The following is a 19,975-nucleotide window of genomic DNA, read 5'->3' on the forward strand; positions in this document are numbered from 1 at the left end:
CCCTTTCTTGGGGGGCTCCATCCCTTTCCTAGGGGACTCCATCCCTTCCTTAGGGTGCTCCATCCCTTCCTTGGGGGGCTTTATCCCCTTCTTCATGTCTTCATTCCTTTTTACTGGGCTCATCCCAGACCTGGGCCCAGCAGCTCCCACCCTGCACATCTACACGGGTCACCCCTGGGACAGGGATCTGGGAGGGATGGAAGGGGATGGTGGGAGCAGGCTGGGGCTGGGGCAGCGCTGGGGGGCCGTGGTGACCCCTCCCTGTCCCCTGCAGCACAAGTACACGTCCATTGCCGAGGTGCAGGTGCACATGGAGGAGGAGTACCTGCGCTCCCCGCTCTCCGGAGTGAGTGTGGGAATGGGGTGGGATGGAGATCCTGGGCTGGGAGTTGGGGACACTTGGCCCTGCCAGGTTGTTTGGCAGGGCTGAGGGGTTTGTTTTGCTGGCGAGGAGTTTCTCTGGGGCAGAGGGGGTTGGAGCAGGAGTTGGGGGGTATCCTGCCCTTGGGTTCATACCCTGTGGTGGTGGCTCCTGGGATGAGGTTTTCTGGTCTCTCCTGGCACCAGGGGGAAGAGGAAGTGGAGCAAGTCCCTGCAGAGATCCTGTACCAGGGCCTGCTGCCCAGCCTGCCCCAGTACATGGTGAGCTGGGGAGCACTGGCATCCCCTGGATCAGTCCCTTCCCAGTGATGCATCCCAGGTTTTCACCCCCTGCCCTGCTCCTCTCTCCTGCAGTGGGGAAGGGGCCTGTGGCCAGTCCCCCATGGCTCCCATTCCCCCTCCATGTCTCCCTTCTTCCCAGATTGCTCTGCTGAAGATCCTCCTGGCTGCAGCCCCCACCTCCAAAGCCAAGACAGACTCCATCAACATCCTGGCGGATGTCCTGCCGGAGGAGATGCCGTGAGTGGCTGTGGGGTGGAGCAGCTGGCTGGGGGTGGGAAGGGAAGGAGGGATGGGAGGGAGCTGGGGGAGTGACATGGTGTGGGCTGGGGCTCCCTGGGGATGTGACCCTGCTCTGCCCTGGATTGCACCCTGCAGGAGCTGGGAGGGGCAGACCCTGCCCCAGCCCAAGGATTATGGAATCATGGAATGTTTTGGGTGGGAAGGGACTTCAAAGCTCATCCAGTTCCATCCCTGCCGTTGGCAGGAACACCTTCCACTAGACGAGGTTGGGCTTGGACACTTCCAGGGATGGGGCAGCCCCAGCTTCCCTGGACAACCCGTGCCACCCTGCCAGGGCAGAATTCCTCCTGATGCGATCCCTCTGTGTCCCCCAGGACCACGGTGCTGCAGAGCATGAAGCTGGGCGTGGATGTCAATCGGCACAAGGAGATCATCGTCAAGGCCATCTCGGCCGTGCTGCTCCTCCTGCTCAAGCACTTCAAGCTCAACCACATCTACCAGGTGAGGTGGGCCAGGCTCCAGCCGTGCCTGCGAGTCTTTGGGCATGGCAGGACCCCCAGTGGGTCCCCGTTCACCCACCTTTCTCCTCCCCAGTTTGAGTACATGGCCCAGCACCTGGTCTTTGCCAACTGCATCCCGCTCATCCTCAAGTTCTTCAACCAGAACATCATGTCCTACATCACTGCCAAGAACAGGTGAGGGAGAAGGCTGCCCACCTGCATTCCTGTGGGTGTGGGGAGGGGTCCCTGTTTCTGTGGCTCCTCTGCAGTCCCTCCCTGGCAGTGGCTCAGGCTTGGGCAGACCTGGAAAGTTCCCAGCACAGCCCATCTCCGGTGGTTGGGCAGTGGGGGCTGCATTTTCCCCAGGCCAGGGGGGATCTGGGGGAACAGCACGACCGCCCCTGTCCTTCCTGCAGCATCTCTGTCCTGGACTATCCGTACTGCATTGTGCACGAGCTGCCGGAGCTGACAGCAGAGAGCCTGGTGAGTCCTCCTGCTGTGGCAGTCCTGGGGTGCTTCCTGGGGGAATTTGGGATGCAGGGAGGCAGCAGGGCTCCAGCACTCAGCCCTTGCACCTTCAGCACTCCTGTGCTCAGCCCCTGGTGCTGCTGGGATTTTGGGGAGGGGGATGGGGATGGGGATGGCGGGTGTCTGCAGGGGTGGAGTGTGTTCAGAGAAGGGAATGGAACTGGGAAAGGGGCTGGAGCACCAGGAGTGGCTGAGGGAGCTGGGAAAGGGGCTCAGCCTGGAGCAAAGGAGGCTCAGGGGGGACCTTGTGGCTCTGCACGACTCCCTGACAGGAGGGTGGAGCTGGGGTTTCAGGCTCTGCTCCCAGGGAACAGAGACGGGACAAGGGGAAGTGGCCTCAAGCTGTGCCAGGGGAGGTTCGGGTTGGATATTGGGGAGAACTTTGTGAAAAGGGTGGTCAGGCCCTGGCACAGGCTGGCCAGGGCAGTGTTGGAGTCACCATCCTTGGAAGTGTTCAAAAAATGTGTGGGTGTGGTTGTGGCACTTTGGGACATGGATTAGTGGTGGCCTTGGCAGTGCTGGGGGAACGGTTGGACTCGATGATCTCAGAGGGCTTTTCCAATCTTAACAATTCCATGACTGGATGATTCCATGCCCACATGCTGTGCTGTCCCCTTTGGACGTGGCTCCTCAGACCACCACAGCCTCTCCCCATCCCCGACTCCAATGCTTTGCCTGACCCTGCATCTCCTTCCCCACAGGAAGCTGGAGACAACAACCAGTTCTGCTGGCGGAACCTCTTCTCCTGCATAAACCTCCTGCGCATCCTGAACAAGCTGACCAAGTGGAAACATTCCCGCACCATGGTGAGGGCTGGGAATGTTCAGGCTGGGAATGTTGTGGAGCTCAGCATGGCCAGACCAGGGCCTCACTGGGCACCTGGGCTAGGGTGGGGATACCTTGGGCCAACCCAGCGCTTGGTGGGGAGTGAGGAGCGAGCAGGGAGGGAGGGGTTGGCGCAGGAATCCATCCCAGCTGGATTTGGGGGCTGTCCTGGCAGATGCTGGTGGTGTTCAAGTCGGCGCCTATCCTGAAGCGGGCTCTGAAGGTGAAGCAGGCCATGATGCAGCTCTACGTGCTGAAGCTGCTCAAGGTGCAGACCAAGTACCTGGGCCGGCAGTGGAGGAAGAGCAACATGAAAACCATGTCTGCCATCTACCAGAAAGTGCGGCACCGCCTCAATGACGACTGGGCCTACGGGAACGGTACCTCCCGGCATCCCCGGCCCTGCCACGCTGGGCTCTGTGCCCCGAGCTGGCCCTTGGCTGCCTGGGGCTTGGGCAGGTGCACTGGGTTGACCTTGGTTGACTTTGGCTGGTTGAGCTTGACCAGGTGCCCACCAAGCTGCTCCCTCGCTCCCTCTCCCAGCTGGACAGGGGAGGGAAAATCAGATGGGAAATGATTTGTGGGTTGAGATAAGGTAGTTTAGTACAGCAAGAGCAGAAAAAAAAAAATAGGTTTGTTCTCTACGTCCCATCAGCAAGTGAGGTTCAGCCACTTCCCAGGAAGCCAGGCTCCAGCACGGGGAGTGGCTGCTGTGGAAGGCGTATGTTTTAAATAACAAATTCCCCTCCATTCCTCCTCCTTTCCTTAGCTTTTATATCTGAGCTGACATCACAGAGTCTGGAATATTCCCTTGGCTAATTTGGGTCAGCTGGCCTGGCTGTGTCCCCTCCCAGGATCTTGCCCGCTTCCATCCGCTTGGTGGGGTGGGAATGTTGGGAGACAGTGCTGGTGCTGTGCCAGCTCTGCCCAGCGGAGCCAGAGTACTGGTGGGTTCTCAAAACCTTCGCAGCTCCCACTGCAAAGCCCAGCACTGGGAGGGCTCCTATGGGAAAATGAATTCCAGCTGAGCCAGACACAATCCCAGCAGGTCTGGGGGGTGGGAGGGATCTGGGGTGGGGACATTGCAGGGATCAGGGCTCTGCCAGGGGTATCAAGGCTGAAAACCTTCTTTTTTGGCCTAAATTGGGCTGGAACAGCAGGTTTGGTGCCTCCCCAAGGGGGTCCAGGTGCCCCACTGGGGTGTCCCAATCCCACCATCAGGATGTGGGAGCTGGGGCAGGGTGGCATTGCAGTTTTGGGGTGGTTTTTTTGGCCCGAGCGTGTCCTTGGGGGTGTACGAGCATTTCCTGGCGCAGGGGGCAAGTGGGGCCAAGGGGAGCCCCCATTCCTGGCTTCATTTTGGTTGTTTCCCTGTGGTGGGGGTGCTGGAAGTGGTGCTGGAGCTGTTGGTGGCTCCTGGCTCTGCACTTTGTTGGAAGTACCTACAAAGACCTTTCGCAGGTGGGAGGGGACTGAGGGCGTGGGGGTTGTTGGGAGGAGACAGACCCAAAGGATATTCCAGACCCTGTGACATCATGCTCAGAATATAAAGTGGGGGGAAGAAGGAGGAACTGGGGGATGTTGGGAATGATGGTGTTTGTCTTCCCAAGTCACCATTCCTGGGATGGAGCCCTGTTCTCCTGAAGGTGCTGAACACCTGCCTGCTCGTGGGAAGCGGGGAATGAATTCCTTGTCTTGCTTTCCTTGTGTGCACAGCTTTTGCTTTCTTGATTTATTCTAACCCACCACTTCCCCAGCTTTTACCCTCCTGATTCTTCCCTGCTCCAGCTGCTGGGGGAATGAGCAAGCACGGGGCTCAGTCTGGCTGGGGTTAAACCACCACACCGAGGGGTTTGGGCTGGATGAAGGGTCCCCATCTCCACTCTGACCATTCTCATCCCTGTTCCCAGACCTGGATGCCCGTCCGTGGGATTTCCAGGCGGAGGAGTGTGCCCTGCGTGCCAGCATCGAGCGCTTCAACTCGCGGCGCTACGACCGGGCCCACGGCAACCCCGACTTCCTGCCCGTGGATAACTGCCTGCAGAGCGTGCTGGGCCAGCGAGTGGAGCTGCCCGAGGATTTCCAGGTCAACTACGACCTGTGGCTGGAGCGGGAGGTCTTCTCCCGGCCCATCTCCTGGGAGGAGCTGCTGCAGTGACGGACACGGGGAGGCAGGATGGGTTGCTTGGAGAGCTCGAGGCTGACCTGCTGCCACGGGGCGGGGCAGCGAGATTTGGGGGGGGGTTTGTGGGTGGCTGCACCGCTGTGGTGGGCTTGGGAAGAGGATGGAGCTGGGGGGTCCTCGCCGAGACCGCATCCTGCCCCTCTGCTTCCTTCCAGGCTCATCCCAAAGCTGAGGGTGCCCTGGGGGTTTCCTGTGGGGTGGGGGATCTGTGCCAGCCCCGTGCGATGCTTTCAGAGGCACCACCCTCCTGTGCCCTCCCAGCCAGGAAGGGGGAGCAGGTGGCAGTGTGGGAGGGGGCTCACTGGGTGGGACACCAGGCTGGCCCTGCCCAGCCCCTCGGGGGGGTTAGGGGGGCTTGGAGGGGCTTGAGGGGCTGGGGTGGCCTCCCCTCACCCTGCAGGGTGCAGGGGCTGTACATACATTATATATATTTGGTGATACCTCTGCCCCGAGCGTGGCCGGGCTCTGTCTGTGTCCCTGTCCGTGTCCCTGTCCCTCCTGCCCGGAGTTGAGCTGGGATGAGTGTTCCTCAGCTCGTGTCCTTGTCCCCACTCATCCCTCAGATCCCAGGAGGTCCATGGCCCCTCACCAGAAGGTTTATCAGTGTTATCTTGCACCCAGGTCTGTTGGTTTGGGGGGCTGGAGGCCTCGGGAGGAGCGGGTTCTCCCAGGCATTTGCCTGTCCCATTCGCTGAACCCTCCCCCAGCTCTGTGCTGGGATTTCTGACGCCAGTGTGGTGTTACCACTGGGATTTTCTTTGGTCCCTGCTCCCAGCGGAGGATCCTGACACCAAATCCTGCCAGAGCTCAGCCTTGCACAGCCCCTGGCCTCAGTTTCCCTGGTAGAGGGGCAGCAGCAGCCCTGGGGGATGAAATCCTGGGGGATGAAATCCTGGGGGATTTACCCTGATTTGAGGCAGGCATTTGCAGAGATGGTTGTGGGCAGAGGGAGCCTGGGACAGCCCCAGTTCCCACCCCATCACCTGCTGGGATCCTGAGCCTGTGGAGCTCCAGGAGCAAATCCAGCTGTGGGAATGCTCAGCCTCAGCCCCAGCCCTGGAAGCAGCAAACTGAGAGACATCAGAGAGGCCCTGTGGGCTCAGCATCGATGGTAACGTGCCCTTAATCCATGCCTGGAGCTGTCCCCATCCTGCCCTTTTCCCCTCAGCCAGGGGTGACATCAAGCTGGAGCCCCAGATCCGTCTGGATCCTGAGTGCTGCACCCTGACCTCGTCCCCCTGTGGGTCTGGATGTGCCCCCCAGGGTCCTGCCAGGGCTGCTCCCACCGCTGGCACCCCCTGGATGCCTCCAGCACCATCCTGGCCCCCAAACCTCATTCCCAGCAGCAGAAGGGAGGAGCCTGTTGGGAGTCTCCATCCCCAGCCCCGCTGGCTTTATGGGGCCGCTGGAGCCATAATTAACTTCTGAAAAATGTGGTTTATTGTTTAGAAATGAATAACAACATCCCCACCGGTGGGAGGGGGGTGTGAGATGTCCTGGGTGAGGGTGGGCACCCCTGGGCTGCCTCCTGTGGGCACCCACCGTGGCCAGGCTGTGCCCAGGGTGCCAGGGCTTGGCTGAAAACCTTGGGGTTTGGCCCAGATCGGGCTGGAATCAGCAGGTTTGGTGCCTCCCCGAGGGGCTCCAGGTGCCCCACAGGGGTGTTCCCCCCATCAGGACGTGGGGGCTGGGGCAGGGGGGCATTGCAGATGTGCAGGGAGGGGGTTTGGCCCGAGAGTGTCCCTGGGGGTGTGCCAGCATCTCCTGGTGCTGGGGCAAGCAGGGCCAAGGGGAGCCCCCGTTGCTGGCTTCATTTTTGGGTGTTTCCCTGTGGTGGGGGAGGTCACAGGGGGTGGAGGAGGGGACAGGACACGCTGGTGCTTGGGGGGGCTTGGGGTGCCCCCCTGGGACCCCCCAGGGCAGATGGAACACGTTGGACACAATGAGGTGCTGCCCTCACCCAAGACTGGCCATGCAGGTACCACCCCGAAAATGCAGAGCCCCCCCAAAATCCACCAGTTGTGCCCCCAACCCCCCAGCTGGAGCATCTGGGAGGGTTCCCACCTGCTGGGATTAAAACACCTTCCTGAAGGGTGAGAGGGTGACACCCCCCCCCCCCAGGGAAACAGCCTTTCCTTTGGGATCCTTTATCCCTGTAGTCCCCAGCTCATGGATTTACTGCCCATCCCAGGGTGGGCACCAGGAGCTGTGCCAAGGCCTTGTTTCCCCTCCAAGAGGGAGCAGAACGAGCTGCGATGCTTTGGGGGGGGCTTTGGGGCTCCTTGGCCCTGCCCCCAGTAACCCCCGAGCGCCAGCAGCTGTCCCAGTCCAGCCAGTCTTCCCAGTATGGGACTGGGAGAGGAAGAGCCCAATTCCTGCCATTGCTGGTTGCACTGGGCAGGGGGTGAGCGGCCAAATTTCAGCTGGGGAGGGGAGAACTGCCCCCAAAACTCCCCTGCCCTGGTGCTCCCTCGATCCCCCCCCGGCACCGCTCCTCAGCCACACCCCGGGGCGGGAGGGGCGAGGGGAACACACGAGGGGGGGGGGGGTGGGGAAACCACCGGGAATCTCCATCAAACCCCGTTCACTGGAGGTGCTGGGAGGGCTCAGGTATTCTGGGGAGCCATTTCTGGGGTCCCGAGCTGCCAGTGCCAGCCCCGCTGGGGTAGCCTGGGTTCGGGGGTGCCTCTTCTTCCTCCCACAGCCCCCATTTGACCCCTCCTCAGCGGGACTGGGGGGAGCAACAACATCGTGGTGGATGTGGGAAATCTTGGGGTGTGCAGAGAGGGGGTGAAGGTGACCCCAGCACCCTGACCCCACTCCCTGGTGCCGGCGGGGTGGGGGATACGCTCCGGAGGGATGAAGGCTCCGTGTCCATCCCGCGGGGGGATCATGTGGCCCAGTTCAGGAGGCTCCCGGCCCCGTCTTTGCTCTTCATCCTCAGTGGCATCAGGGTGGGCGCTTTGTAGTCGTGTTGGGGGGGCGGCTCGAACGGGTGGGGGGCCAGGGCCGGGGGGGGGCAGCCCTTGCAGGGAGTAGAGGCTGTTGATGCCGGGATGGGGGCCCGGGGAAGCGGGGATGCCCACGAAGCCGTTGCTGGCGGCGGGGGGGTACAGGGACATGCAGGGGGACGGGATGCTCTCGGGGGGCAGCAGCCCCGGGGGGCTCCCAGGGCTCGGCCACAGGTTGTTCTGCAGCTGAAATAACAACAACAGAAACCCAAAATGAGGGTGGGGACATCACTCCCTGCTCAGGTTCCCCCATTCCGCCTTAGATCCCGCTCCCCCCTTCAGATTCCTCTCTCATCCCACCTTTGATGCCTCTCACCCCATGTTGGATTCCCCTCGGATCCCCCCCACCCACCGGGTGCAAAGGGAGCGATGCCTTTGCTCTCTTTTAATGGCCTTGGGGAGGTTGAATCCCGGTTGAAACATTCCTGCCGGGAGAGTTTGGCTCCAGGGATGTGCGTGAAGCTGACTTTTAAATTATTTTTATGCTTTTCGATATTGGGGGGGAAGGGGGGAAGGCAGTTTTGCAGCAAAGGGGGGCAGGAAGCACCAATGGATGGGGGAGAGCTAAAGGGGGTCTTCAGGAGGGAACCCCCCAATACCCGCCCCTGTTCCCATGGGAAATGGAGTGGGACATAAAGCAGCATCTTCCTGCGTGTGGCAAAGCGTGATCCTCCCTCTTTTCCGTCCCGGGCCGCACTTCTCCCGAGGGTGGATGGAACCGTGGGGGAGAAGGGGCAGGAATGGATGATGTGGGGCACCCGCGGGTGCAGTGGGACGGGACCCCTCCCCTGGGACTGGGGTGGGGCACAGGGCTGGAGCAGCCTCCGTGGCATCTCTCACCTCCTGGATTTTCCCGTACCGTTCCCGTTTCCGCCACTTGGCCCGGCGGTTCTGGAACCAAACCTGGGGGATGGAGGAGGGGGCTGAGGTGTGGGGACCCTTCCCCTGCTCACTGCAGCCTCCTGCCGAGGGCCACACTCCTCCCCAGCAGGAAAAGGGCCGGACACGGTGCCACAGCGTTCCGGAGAGCCGGAGCTGAGCAGAGGCAGCTGCTCTGTGCTCAGCGTTGGAGCTCGCTGCCTTTTCCTCTCCCAACAGCAGGAATCTCCGCATGGGCAATGATCCGTCCTGCCCCGTGCATGATCCTTCCCCCTCCCTGGTGCTTCTGGGACTTGTTTATCCCAGATTTTGCTGCAGAATGAGGCTTTTTTGGGTGCTGATGTCCCATCTGCGTGTCCCCTCCGTGCTGGAGTGAGGACTGGTGCTCACTGGGGCGGGGACAACTCCAGCAGCAGCTCCCGGAGAGGAGGGTGCACTGCCGGGATACTTGGCTTGGGGCTCTCGTGGCTGCAGGTGGTTTCATCTTAGTCCACCCCAAATCTGGGGTCGGAGGCTCCGGTGGGCGCTGAGTGGCTGCGGGCTCGGGGGACACTTCCCCTGCCTGTGCCTAGTCCCCATTCCTGCTCCTGGGGATGGCAGCTCCCCGCGGGTGCTCCCTGCTCATTTCCTCACCCTCCGCCTTCATTTCCTCCCTGCTGGGTGCACCCTCCAGCCGCCTCTTCCCACTGGGAGCCTCAAACCGCATGGAGACACCTCTGGAAGCAGCTCCCCGCAAGCGTGATGCCGGCGGAGCTGGGCAGTGAGGATCGGTGTCATCCTGCCCCACGTCCCGGGATGTGCCACCCCCAGCCCCATCCGCACTGGGGATTCCTGAGCTCCCGGGGATTCCTCTCCTGGGCTGGCGGCTGGAGGAGCTGAGCTGGGAAGGGTGGCTGGGAATGATGGATGCAGTGGGGAGATCACGATTAGGACATCCTGAGGGGGGTGGTTGGCACTGACCTCCCAAATTTTGGCTCTTTCCACCCTTTGGGTGCTTGTCCAGGGGGAAGTAGCAGAGGGTTCAGAGGCAGCCAACACCCACAGCTCAGCAGTGGGTGCATGGCCTGAGATTTTCCATCTGGGATTTAGCATATTCATGGCAAAACCAGCTTCTGTCTCAGCATCCATCACCTGGCAGACAGGGAACCCCGCCCTCCTGGCAGCCCCCAGGGTGTCCGTGCCCACCCCTCCGTGCCCATACCTGCACCCTGGCTTCCGTCAGGTCTGTCCGCAGTGCCAGCTGCTCCCGGGCGTAGACGTCGGGATAATGCGTCTTCTGGAAAACCTTCTCCAGCTCCTCCAGCTGGAACGTGCTGAAGGTCGTCCTGTTCCTTCGCTTCTTGCTCTTGCTCTTGCCCAGGGGCTCGGGGAGCTCGGGGATCCCGTGTTCCCGGAGGCTGCCCAGAGGTGCTGCCAGTGGACACCCCAAGTCCTCCGGGCCTTTCGGGGGTGCCCTGCAGGCTGCGGGAATTGCCTGGAACCCACCTTTGCAGCCCTTCTCACCTGGCGGGGGAGAGGCACAGGACCAGCGGGGGTTAATGGTGCCAAGGAAGCCCAGAACGCTCCGTGCCACAGCCCTGGCATCCCATCCCATCCCATCCCATCCCATCCCATCCCATCATCACTGCCACAGGGGAAAGGGCTCAGTATGGACACGCAGCAGGGCAAATCCATCCCTGGGGAGGGCAAAATCCGTGCTCGCTGCGGGAGCCGTGGGCAGGAAAAGCTCCTTGCGGGTGGGGAAAGCCTGGCTGGAGCAGCGGCTGCTCAGGGTCCCACTGGGATGCTGCGACTGCACGGGGAGGGGGCAGAGGAGGTGGGCACAGGGATTTTTTGCAGATGGTTTTGCCCCACTCTCCTCATTCCTCTCCTCATCCCCTTCCTCCCACTCCCTTCCCGCCCAGGCTGGAGCCTCCGCCCGGCTCAGAGCCCAGCGCGGAGCCACAGCACCCACCAGTGACCCCGAAGCCCCCCCGGCTCGGGGCCCCCCGCGCTCCAGATAGTCCAGGGGGAACTCTGTGCCTCTGAGCCAGCACTTCCCTGGAGCTGCAGCTCCCGGGAAAACACTTGGAAAGGAGTGAAAAATAACGCCCTGCTTTTTTTGCTGAAGAAGAGCTCTCCTTCCTCACCCTCCTCTGGGACCAGAGCAAGAAATCTGGGGGTTCCCCCCTTCCCCTCGGTGCTGCTGCCTCTCTGGGATGGATGGTGGAATGGGATCGAGGAGGAAAATCCGTCATGCGTTTCGGGGGCCACTTCTGTACCCCCAGGAGGGTTTTTGTCCCCCACATGGGGACACAGAGAGCTTGGCAGCTCCAGGTGATTCCGGCTGAGCCAGGGAAAGGAGAACTGAGCGGGGAATTGGCAGATGGGGAGAGGTGCCTTGGGCTCCCCCATCTGCTGAGGGGACACAGAGGTGTCACTTGGGAAGGGGACAACCTAAAAATGCTGGGTTTGCCCTGATCCCACCCCAGTCTCCAGCTCCAGAGATTCGGGATTTCTGCAGGTGGGGAGCACTGGCTCCCTCGGGGGGACAGGATCAGGCCCACGGCCAGGAGGGGGGAATGCCTCCTTTGGGATGGATCCTCCGTCCCAGCCCGGTGACCACCACGTCCCAACAGAGCAGGGAAATTGGGTCCCCGTCCCTGCAGACCCACCCAGGGCTCCGCACCCCCCGAACCAGCCCCCACCACGGCCTTTTCCGGCCTTTCGGTTTTGATTTTTGGTTGTTTTCTAATTAAGGCAATTTGGGGGCTATGGAGCAGCCAAGCCCAGATCCAGCTGCTTTGAATTAATGGGAAATTGTAATTTGGGGGAGGTTTGGGGGGTGATTGCTCCTCGTCCCTCTCAGCACCGACCTGTCTGTGTGTCTGGTCATGGACAATGGCAAAGGAATGAGGCCAAATTGCCATTTCCTCCCTGCTTTGGCCTCCAAAGTGCTCAGCCGCTGGGCCGGAGGGTTTTAATGCTTCAAAACCAAATCTCACCAAAGAGCAGCCCCAAATATAACCAAAATTAAGGGGAAAAAAATTACCAAAATAAAATCCTGCTGCACAAAGCATCGAGTTTGGGATTTTCCCCCCGTTTTTCAAAGACAACACGGCGCGTTTCCGAGTGACCCGCGGGTTTTGGCATTGGAGACAAATAAATAAATAGCCAGAAAGAAGGAAAAGGCAGGAAGGAGCGGGATGCAGGCACGGAGCTAAATAAACACAGCGGCACAGGGGGACAAAGGGAAGATATGGATATTTTTCTCCCACTCCTTCCTAAACTGACACCCCCCGAAAGATTTGGCGGCGCTGGGGAAGGCGGCAGCTGGGGAACAGCTGTACAATTCCTGGGATAATGGGGAGGGGAAGGAACTCAAAAGGATCATTAAGGAAGGCATGGGGGCATGGAAAGGACTCCCAGGAACCGGGGGAAACACCCGCGGAACGGCAGCATCCCCCCACCGCAGCGGGAGCAGGTAAGCGCCGTGCCGGGGACCCTCCCGGTGCTCCCAGACGGCTTTTCCCGGCAGTTCCCGGGGCTTTTTCTACCTGTTCCCCGAGGCGGCTTTGCTGGCTCCCACCTGGTTCCCATTGCCCCCGCAGCGCTGCCTTTTGCTTCTTATACTGAAGCAGAAGCGGGGGAATGATATTAAAGCGAAAGTGGGAGTCCCGGAGAGCCCCCGACGGGCCCGGCCGGGAAAGCGCCAGGGAACGGCGGCTGTGGGGAGAGCCCCGGGGGTGAGCCTGGTCCCGTCCGAGCCTGGAGAGGGGTGCGGAGCCCCGGGACATCCGGGCCAAGGGGAACCGGGCGCTTTGGAGTTCCGGAGACGGGTACCGGGGAGACCGGGAGAGCTGGGAGCGCTGGAGCTCGGAGTCGGGCCCTGGGGAGCGAGAGCGTTACTGCCCCGGAGCGAGGCACCGAGGAGCCCCAGGGAACCGGGAGCGCTGGAGCTCCGGACCCGGGCACCGCGGAGCTGAGTGCGCTGCCAGCCCCGCGGTCCGGCCTCCCCAAGATCCCGGAGCCCCGGGCCCGTCCGTGAGGCCGCACCGCGGGTGCTGCCCGGTGGGGTCCGGGGACGGGAGTCGGCGGCCGGGCGCGACTTTGCAGCCTCCTCCGGGGAGCGCGGCCGTTCTTATCCCCTGTAACGGGGTCCCGCCGTTCCCCACCCCAGGCCGGTCCCCGCCGTCGCGGCAGCGGGGCCGGGTCTCTCCCGCCGCCTTTTCTCCCTCTTCCCTCCTTGTTTCTGGAGAACGAGAACCATCCCGGAGACCCCGGTCTCTGTCGCGACACAGTCCCAGCTGCCGACACTCGGCAGCAGCGGCCCTTGCCGGCTCCGGCTCCCGTCGGGGGATGTCCCGGTGATCCCCGACGGGGCCATATCGCGACATTGGCCGCCTCGGAGAAGCCCGGGGGAGCGTGTCGGCGAAATGACGCTCTTGGGGGGGTCAGGGCTGGGGCTCCCGGCAGAACCCGAGGCCGCGGGCGGAGGCAGAGAGGGGGGAAGAGAAGCAGAAGGGGCCAGAAGGGGTCGGCGGCCCCGGCCCCCCCATCCACCCGCCGCTCCCCTGGTACCTGCAGCCCCGGCCGGGTACAGGGGCTTCCCATGGACGGCCGCGGCGGGGGGGCCCGGGCTGGCGACCCCCAGGTACCGTGGCTCTGCCTGGACCGGCGGGCAGCGGCCGGGGCGGGGGCTGAGCGGCGGCGGCCGCCGGTGGGGCCCCGGTGGACCGAGGGCGAAGGCGGTGGGAGGCCGGGGGAGCCCCGGGGGACCCCCGGCCCGGCGAGGCGGGGGGAAGGCCGGGCAGCCCGGTGTCTCCATGGCGCAGGTTGGAGGGGACGGGGATGGTCCGCGAGAGCGGATTTTGTGCGGGGCACCGGGAGGAGGGGGCCGGGGGGGCGATGGGGAGGGAGGGATCGGCCCGCAGCCCCCCCCCCCCCCCCCCCCCCACCCGCCCCCCCACTCCACCGCCAGTCACGTGCGTCCTCCCAGCCACTTCGTTAACCCTCTAATCCCAAATCCTCCCCCCTCCCGGGACACTTTCCCGAGTGGGTCAGATCCCTTCATCCTCAAGGCAGCGGCCGCGGGGGGAGCCGTGCTGCTCCCTCCCCGCGCTCCCAGTGTCTCCCAGCTACAGGAAATGCCCAGGACACTTCTTTGATTTAAAACTTCATCCCACACTGCTGATAGCAGCAAGAAATACCAGGCAGGGGAGAAACTTACATTTTCCTGACACTCTCTGGGTTTATTTTCCCCCTCACAGGCTCTACAGAATCCATCCGTAGCCTTTCCCTCCCCAGAGCCAGGGCTGAGGCCTGGCACAAGTGGGTTCAGGGATGACTGTGACCTTGGGACAAGGGATGCAGAGATGGTTGTGGCCCCAGGACACGGGATCCAGGATCCCACGGTGTTCCTGGAGCAGGTTCTGGTGTGGGTGGTGCTTGCTCCCAGCACCAACGAGATCCCATCCTGCTCCTCATGTGTCCCTGCTGATGCTTCCACACCCCAGGATTTGGATTCCCTCACGGCAGCATCCTGAGTTTGGCTTTGGCATCAGGCACTGGTGTGGATCAAAGCTTCTTTATTCCCCTTTTTCCTGCATTTTGCTCCTCTGCTCCCCAGGGCTTGCCTTGGCTGGGAGAGGATCCAGATTTTGGGGGGTGTTTGTGTGCAAAATGTGGGGGAAATCTGCAATTCAAAGGAGAAGGAATTAAATAAGAGGCCTGGAGAACTAAGTGGAAATCTGGGCTGAGGGGTGAAGTTTTACCCCTTTATTTGCTGTTTTTACCTGTGCACAACACTTCGAGTTCATTTTTGGGCATCACTCCTTGCTCCAGGTCTGTGAAAAAATAACCTGCAGGTGTGGGAGGTGTGGGGCAGGGGTGAACTGCATGAGAGCAGCAAAACGAGGTGGAGAGGGAGCTGGCAGATCCCAGATGTGCGATGTTAAATAGCGGAACCAGGGGATAACTCCGACTATAAATAACATTATCGCTTTTATTGGTGGTGCCGGGGCAGGACTTCGTTATCCAGGCACAGTGAAAATCTGGAGTCACAAGCAAATCTCGTTTCAAAGAGTTTGTGACATAAATATGTCACCTCCGTGTCTTGGCAGGGGCTGAGGATTGATGCGTTGTTTGGTCACTGGGAAGAGCGTCGTTACTGCAGGAGTGACGGGTTTGTGGTGTAAATCACGGCTGGATTTTCCAGCCCCTGCTCCGGGAAACTGCGTCTCCAAGAAAACGCTGGGTTCCGATCCTGGCCTCAGAATTGCTCTTTCAGAGTCCTGTGAGGGGCTGGCTCTGCACAGAGGGGTCTGAGCGTGCGATGCCCCCTCTTTGCCCACCCTTTTAATGCCCACGATGCTCCCTGTGCCTCTCCCAGCCTTCCCTGATCCTTTCCCTTTGCAGCAGCTGGAACTGCTGGGATTTTCCCTGTTCGACTGTCTGCAGCTCGCCGAGTGCTGTAAATTATGGCTAAATAGGGACCGGGAGGCCTCTGGCTCACAACAGGTCATTAAATATTATTAAACATAACGTAACTCCTGGAAAGGCTTCTCAGTTTTAAGGTTGCTCTCCCAGTTTTACTGCTGGCATGTAAAGGAATTTAATAGCAGAGGGATGAGTCTGTCCCTGTGTGCCGGGACGGAGAGGCTGCTTTAGGATGTGCCGGTTTTCCAGGCTGGAGGGATTGCTGGGACCCTCCTGGGCAAGTGGAGAGGTCTTGGGCAGGTGGGATTTGGGGTGTTTGGAGCTGAAGACACCATGAAGTTTGTCAGATTTTGGGGGGTTTGTGTTGGTCCCTGGAGATGCTGAGGAATTTGGTCCTTCCGGTGGGCAGGGATGAGGACCAGGACCCCGAGGATCCACCAACCCCCTGCCCTGTTCTTTCCTGTGTGTAGAGCCAGACCAGGGTGCCTCATTCTCCTGCGTTTGGGAATGTGTGTGTTGGGTGCTTTGGGATCAGGGAAAAGGCTGAGAAGTGGCTGCCCCTTCCCTGGGCACCACGGGTGGGTGCCAGTGTGGGACTGACTGGAGCAGGGAAGTCCCTGTGGTGCTCCTGACGCTCGCTGGGGTTCATTTTCCACGAATCAGCTTATTTTTGGGCAAAGAATGATCCCACCAACTTGAAAAGCTTCCAGGAGAAACTTTTCACAACATCAGAGTGTCTGACTCCATCTCTGTAAGGGGAAGAGCTGCTGGGTTGACTCTTGGATTGAAATGACCTTTTGTGGCCCAATTTTAACTGGATCTTCCACCAAATGAGCCCCACCAGAGAGCCACCAAGAGTGGCAGGGGGACCCTGATGGGATCCTCTGTGGGAAAAGGCTGGTTTTGCTTTGTCTCTTGCTTGCTGGGAGGATTTTTTTTCTTCCTCTTTGCATCCCATTTGCTTTCCCGACTGTCTCCAGGCATCCCAGAGAGCTGCCTCTCCTCCCCTGGGACCGCGGGATGTCACACAAGAGCTCTGCAGGGGGCCGGGAGGGTTTGCAGAGCTCTGTGGTTTGTAGGAACATCCCTTCACAGCCAAGACTTTGCAGCGTTACCCAGAGCCTCGGGAATGCTGGCGGGGGATGGAGCAGTGCCTGGTGCCCAGGGAATGGGCTTCTCCTTCCCCGAGGACACATTTTCCCTCACAGCCTGAGGGTCAGGCAGGACCAGCAGCCGACATCCAAGTCCAGCTTTTCCTCGAGGGCAGTTGGATTTTATTATTTTTGGCAGTTTGGGAAGAAAGCCCATTCCTGGGAACCTGTGGAGGAAAAGCCATGGATTCCTCTGGGGAGGCAGCTCAGCTCAGCGTGGCTGCGGCACAGGAGCCTCAGGGTGGTGGCAGAAGGGACGGTCTGGGGACAACTGTCTGAAGGGTGATCAGGCACTGAAGGCCCCTCCCGCCCGCAGCATTCCCGGCTCTGCTGGATGTTTCCTGACCAAGCTTGGAGCAGGGCTTGGAGGATGTTCTCCAGCTCTGCTGCTCCTCTCAATCCCAGGCAAAACATTCCTGTTTCTTCTCAGCCTGGGGAAGCACTGTGTGTGGGCAAAAGGATCTGGAACAGCAGAACAAAGGCCATTTCCTGTGTCCTTTAAGGGATGAGCGTTCTGGGGGTGCCCATGGGATCCTTCCCTTGCCTGAAGAGGATGTGGGACTCAGCCAGGATTCAGGGCCATGCTCCCACTCTTCTCCTGCTGTTCCAAGCCCGGGCTCCTCCAGGACCTTCCCCTGCTCCCCAGGGAGATCCATTCCCGGGGGGATGCACCCCTCGGGGTGCCTGTGGGATCCTCGGGTTTGTCTGGGCACATCCCTGCCCCCTCTGTCACAGGGACAACGATCCCGGCCCCGGGCACTGACGGGGATCAGTGCCCTTCCCCAGGTTTGGCTTTCCCTAAACCTGCAGATTCATCCTCGGTCTGTGTCCATCTGCACATCCCTCTCCACCTCCCAAATACCCCCCAAACCCTCTGGTTCCTGATGTCCAACTCCCTGCAGAGCTTCATCCCAAGCTACCGTTCAGTTTTGCTCAGGAATGTGCATATTGATGGCAGGAAAAATGAATTCATTCCCCCGGGGAAATAATAAAGGAGTTTTTATGTATATTTTATATACAGAGAAATAAAATCCCTTGCTGGTCACAACCCTGGTGTGTGTGAGGGAGTGGGAGCTGGAGCCGGAAACCCATCGGGATCATGGATTTGTTGTTTTCCGAGGCTGACGAGGCAGGGAACGATCCTGATTCCAGATCTCACAAAAGCCAAAGCCTGAAAACAAATATCCACCCACGTGGATCGCGATGCCCCTGGGTCACACACGTGTTTTACAGGCACGCGGATAGATGTAGAGAATTAATTTAGATATAAATTAATATTATATTATAGAATATGTTAATACAATATATTAATATCAGCTATAAATAGCATACCTTTTATACAGATCTATGTAGATTGCGTATTGTTATACTTAACATTTATGGCATCTTATAAATACCAGTTGATGTTGCATTCATTATATAATATTAATTGTGTAATATTTTAATATGATATATTTTTTAACATCTCTTTTTGAATTATATATTTTTAATATGTATCCGTCCCGGGAAACATTTAAGGCCAGGCTGGACAGGGCTTGGAGCAACCCGGGACAGTGGAAGGTGTCCCTGCCCATGGCAGGGGGGTGGAGTGAGATGAGCTTTAAACCATTCCATGATTCTGTAATTCTGTAATGCCATATTAATGCATGCATATTTATATATAATGATATGTAAATATTAATTCATATTTATACAAGTATACATATTTAGAGTTATTCTGATATATCCCCTAAGAATTTAATCCCACGCAAATATAATTATAATTTTGCCCACAAACAGTGTTAGTTCACGTTATCAGCAGAGGGACACTAAAATCGTGGAATTTCGTGTCCGGATGACAGGAAGACGAGGATGAGCATGTGGAAATCACATGCAAACAACTGCATAAATCCCTAAATTTGTATAAATACGTTATGGTTGGGTAGTTTATACGTACAAAGCATGTGGCTGCAGCGAGGAGGGATAACAGATGGACACTCGCAGCACTGGCAAGGAGGGAAATTTTCCCCGGAAAACAGCGAATTTCTTAAAAATTCCATTTTTAGCAATTTTCCTTCGTTGTTTTTTTGCACTGTTGAAACCTCGGCGTTCCCGTTTTCATCCCGGTGCTGGCTCCGGAGCAGCGTTCGGTGTCAGCCCGTGCCGTAAATTAATGACGGCAGCAACAATCGAGGAAGCGAATCCCGAGAAAGCAAACGGCGGCGACGGGATTCATCCCGGCGGGAACGCCGAGCTCGGCGCTTTTGTTTTCTGCTGCGTTTCAAGGAGTTTTCCTTTGAATTTCAAGGACTTTTCCTTCGCATTCCGAGGAGAAGGATTAGGAGGAAATAAAAGAAAGTACAATAAAAATTAACATTATTTTAACTCGATTCAAGCCAGTATCAAAACTACCACTTTTTTTTTTTTTTGGCCGCTGCTGCATAAAATTCCAAGTTTTTATAAATTAATGGGGTGGCCTTTTGAGGAGCTGCAGGAACAAATCAGTTCAAATCCCTTGGGCTGCTTTAAAAGAGGATCCGGCTCCCTCCTTGCAGTCAGAGAATTCCACCACGGGGTAATTTGGGCCCATAAACTCAATTTTACACCGGGACGCTGAGGGGACTCCGTGGATCCCTTCTCCCATCGCCATCCCGATGCTGTGCTGGATTTTTGCTGGAATAAGGAAAGATTTGTGCTTCATCCATGCGGGGGATTTTCAGGCTGCTCTGGGAAGTGCTTCAGGATGGCAAGTTCAGGCTTGTTTTCCTTCCAGCTGCTCCAAAAATATATATTATATAAAAAAACCCCAGGCTGGAAATGAAGCCTGGAAGCAGCAGCGAGCCGAGCCGGCAGTGGGTGGGATTCGGGGGAGATGCTGGGCTGGAAGTGTGTTTATGCCATTAATCCCAGTAAAAGCTGTGGGACTGGGAGCAAAATGGTTCTTTTGACTCCTAAAAACTTGATAGTGATTGGAAAATCAGGAGAACAGCGAGGGATTAAAGGGAATTCATTCCATCTATGACTGAAGGGAATTTACTGCAATATTTGCTTTGCTGGGAAGTGGGAGGATTCGGATCCTTTAGAGTTTTTAATTTTAACCTGTTAAGAGTTGTAAGTCTCAAATATTGGCTTTAAATCAGTGGAATCACTTTGGATTTAAGATCTACAGAACCAGGAGCAGGATCCAGCCCCAGATTAACATGGCAGCTGGAGAAATGGGTGTAAATCTGGTAATTTGGGTATTATGTGGATTTATGCTTCCCATAGGATGTACAACAGCCTGGCTTGGGGGAATAAATTCCCGGGGAGTGGGGAGGAATTTATTCCCTGAGGGGGGAAAAATTAATTTATTCCGATCATTAGCGCAGGGCTGGGCTGAGCCTCTTGCTCTGGGCTCCATTATTCCGGGTTTCCATGGGATTACCCTGGGCAGAGTTTGAGTTTTATCTGGAAAATGGCTGGAAAATGGTGGAAATGGGGGAAAAAAGCAAAGGGGAGGTGATGATTTGGGAGGGCTGGGGGAAATTTAGCTGCTGGCTGTGTAGTGGGAAAGGACTGAAACAACGCTCTGAACCCGGGAGGGATCGGGAATAAATC

The 19,975-nt window shown here is 58.6% G+C and overlaps 2 protein-coding genes across 5 annotated transcripts in view; one reads left to right on the forward strand and one right to left on the reverse strand.

Moving 5' to 3' along the window:
- STRIP1 (striatin interacting protein 1) overlaps nt 1–5,394 on the forward strand; it is a 14,324-nt gene extending 8,930 nt beyond the window's left edge. For all 4 annotated transcript variants that reach the window (XM_042013694.1, XM_042013691.1, XM_042013692.1 and 1 more), the window contains exons 13-21: nt 275–346; nt 568–642; nt 803–900; nt 1,278–1,404; nt 1,498–1,598; nt 1,820–1,886; nt 2,633–2,737; nt 2,932–3,136; nt 4,667–5,394. In XM_042013694.1, the coding sequence (XP_041869628.1) occupies nt 275–346; nt 568–642; nt 803–900; nt 1,278–1,404; nt 1,498–1,598; nt 1,820–1,886; nt 2,633–2,737; nt 2,932–3,136; nt 4,667–4,914 (1,098 nt within the window). In that variant the 3' untranslated portion in view covers nt 4,915–5,394. The remainder of the gene's footprint in view (nt 1–274; nt 347–567; nt 643–802; nt 901–1,277; nt 1,405–1,497; nt 1,599–1,819; nt 1,887–2,632; nt 2,738–2,931; nt 3,137–4,666) is intronic.
- Nucleotides 5,395–6,358: 964 nt separating this feature from the next.
- ALX3 (ALX homeobox 3) lies at nt 6,359–13,678 on the reverse strand. The gene is made up of 4 exons (XM_042013700.1): nt 13,392–13,678; nt 10,033–10,334; nt 8,793–8,855; nt 6,359–8,138 (listed from the first exon to the last, which is right to left on the reverse strand). Exons 1-4 carry the CDS (start codon nt 13,636–13,638, stop codon nt 7,548–7,550), a joined length of 1,203 nt encoding a protein of 400 aa, XP_041869634.1. The 5' UTR covers nt 13,639–13,678; the 3' UTR covers nt 6,359–7,547.
- Between the last annotated feature and the right edge of the window lie 6,297 nt (nt 13,679–19,975).

This window comes from Corvus kubaryi, unplaced genomic scaffold, assembly GCF_017639235.1.
Source record: "Corvus kubaryi isolate FWS band 111438036 unplaced genomic scaffold, C.kubaryi_AGA036_p1.0 split1-37355, whole genome shotgun sequence".
Classification (NCBI taxonomy): Eukaryota; Metazoa; Chordata; class Aves; order Passeriformes; family Corvidae; genus Corvus; species Corvus kubaryi.

What these genes read in the sequence shown, in the direction of transcription:
- ALX3 (XM_042013700.1), bottom strand. Translation starts at nt 13,638, where the DNA reads ATGGAGACACCGGGCTGCCCGGCCTTCCCCCCGCCTCGCCGGGCCGGG. An exon ending in GTACCCGGCCGGGGCTGCAG is followed by an intron (nt 10,335 to 13,391) that starts GTACCAGGGGAG and finishes CTCCCCCGCCAG; the next exon opens with GTGAGAAGGGCTGCAAAGGT. An exon ending in GGTACGGGAAAATCCAGGAG is followed by an intron (nt 8,139 to 8,792) that starts GTGAGAGATGCC and finishes TTGTTATTTCAG; the next exon opens with CTGCAGAACAACCTGTGGCC.